The sequence below is a fragment of the Triticum urartu genome, chromosome 2A (assembly GCF_056163025.1).
Source record: "Triticum urartu cultivar PI428250 chromosome 2A, HENAU_Tu73, whole genome shotgun sequence".
In the NCBI taxonomy this organism is placed as follows: domain Eukaryota; kingdom Viridiplantae; phylum Streptophyta; class Magnoliopsida; order Poales; family Poaceae; genus Triticum; species Triticum urartu.
In genome coordinates, this window is record NC_141874.1 from 133085280 (window position 1) to 133086618 (window position 1339).

The 1339-nt window shown below is 52.8% G+C and overlaps 1 protein-coding gene across 1 annotated transcript; it reads left to right on the top strand.

Annotated features, from left to right (window-relative positions):
• The first annotated feature begins 410 nt into the window (after window positions 1–410).
• LOC125535403 (uncharacterized) lies at window positions 411–995 on the top strand. The gene has a single exon (XM_048698455.2). The coding sequence runs from the start codon at window positions 411–413 to the stop codon at window positions 993–995; it is 585 nt and encodes a 194-aa protein (XP_048554412.2).
• The last annotated feature ends 344 nt before the right edge of the window (window positions 996–1339 follow it).

The window sequence follows — 1339 nt, forward strand, 5'->3', positions numbered from 1 at the left end:
GTGGGTATCTTTTTGCAAAATTGCCACAGTTTCCTTCCTATCCGTTGGATATAAATCGGATGGCCTATATTGCAGGATGGCAGGAACACCATCATCACCAACTCTGTTTTTTATAAGAGTAGGGAAAAAGTAGAGAAAAAATAGAGTAGAGAACTAGAGATAAATATTAAATATAAAATAAATATAACATTAGAGAAGAGAGTAGAGATAGCAGAGACGTCGGGAAAGGATTGCGCGCACGCGGGAAAAAGTGGTCGAGCGTGTGCTAGTTTTGGCACACGGCGTCCAGCACACTTTATAAAATCTAACGCCCTCCCACCGCTCTGTGCCTTGCCACCGCTCTCTCCCCGCTCTGTGCCTCGCCACCGCTCTCTCCCCGCTCTTTCTCGTCTCGCCGCCACCGCGCCACCATGCCGCCGCGTTGCTGGGAAACTTGGGGATACCGCGGCGTCCGCGCGCGCCCCTCCATAGGCTTCTCCACCGAGATCCGGTTCCGCGGGATGCGCCCCGGCCTCGGCAATTTCGACACCGCCAACGAGGCCGCCCGCGCGTACAACACGGCAGCGTGGCGCCTCCGGTGGCCTCATAGAACATTGAACTTCCCCAACGTGCCGACGCGGGAGCGGCCACAGGAGCTCGCGCCTCTACCGCGGCTTATCACCGACGAGGATCGTCGCGACAACCGGAGGCGGGAGCACTATCTCGGCATCACAGAGATGGACGAGGAAGCCATCGCGCTGTGGCGCCAACGTTTCCCGCAGGACATCATCAACGAGCGTGAGTTCTACGAGCAAAGGAGGGCGGAGAGAGATAAGAGGAGGGCAGAGCGAGCCGCCTATCGCGAGGACAAGCATAGGCAAAGAGCGGACACTCAATTCAACATGAAGCTAGGAGCAGCGTCGCCCTGGGAATCCGACAACGATCGATATCTTCACGCCTACAGTCAGGCGTCGGAGGAGGACATCACCGGGGAGGAGTCGGACGATGAGGAGTAGTTGAATAATCTTTTTTTATCTATATATGCTGAGAACTATCCTCTACTCTTTATCTCTACTTCTCGATCTCAGCACTGTAAATGCTTTTTTAAAAGCCTCGTGCGTTGCGATTCTGTTGGAGATGCTCTAACATGGCAGACGAGTGCTTTAATGTTGCCCACAAGATGCGCGAGTATTACTAGTAGTATATTTTTCTTGCCATGTTGAGATTTTAAAACCACGAGTGCGAACATGCAGAGGAGCAATGAAGACCAAACACGGGATATTGGGGACACCTTCAAGGAGCGTGGCAAGTTAAAGAGGAGCTGCACCAAACCTGTAAAACGAGCTTTGGTAAGTAACAC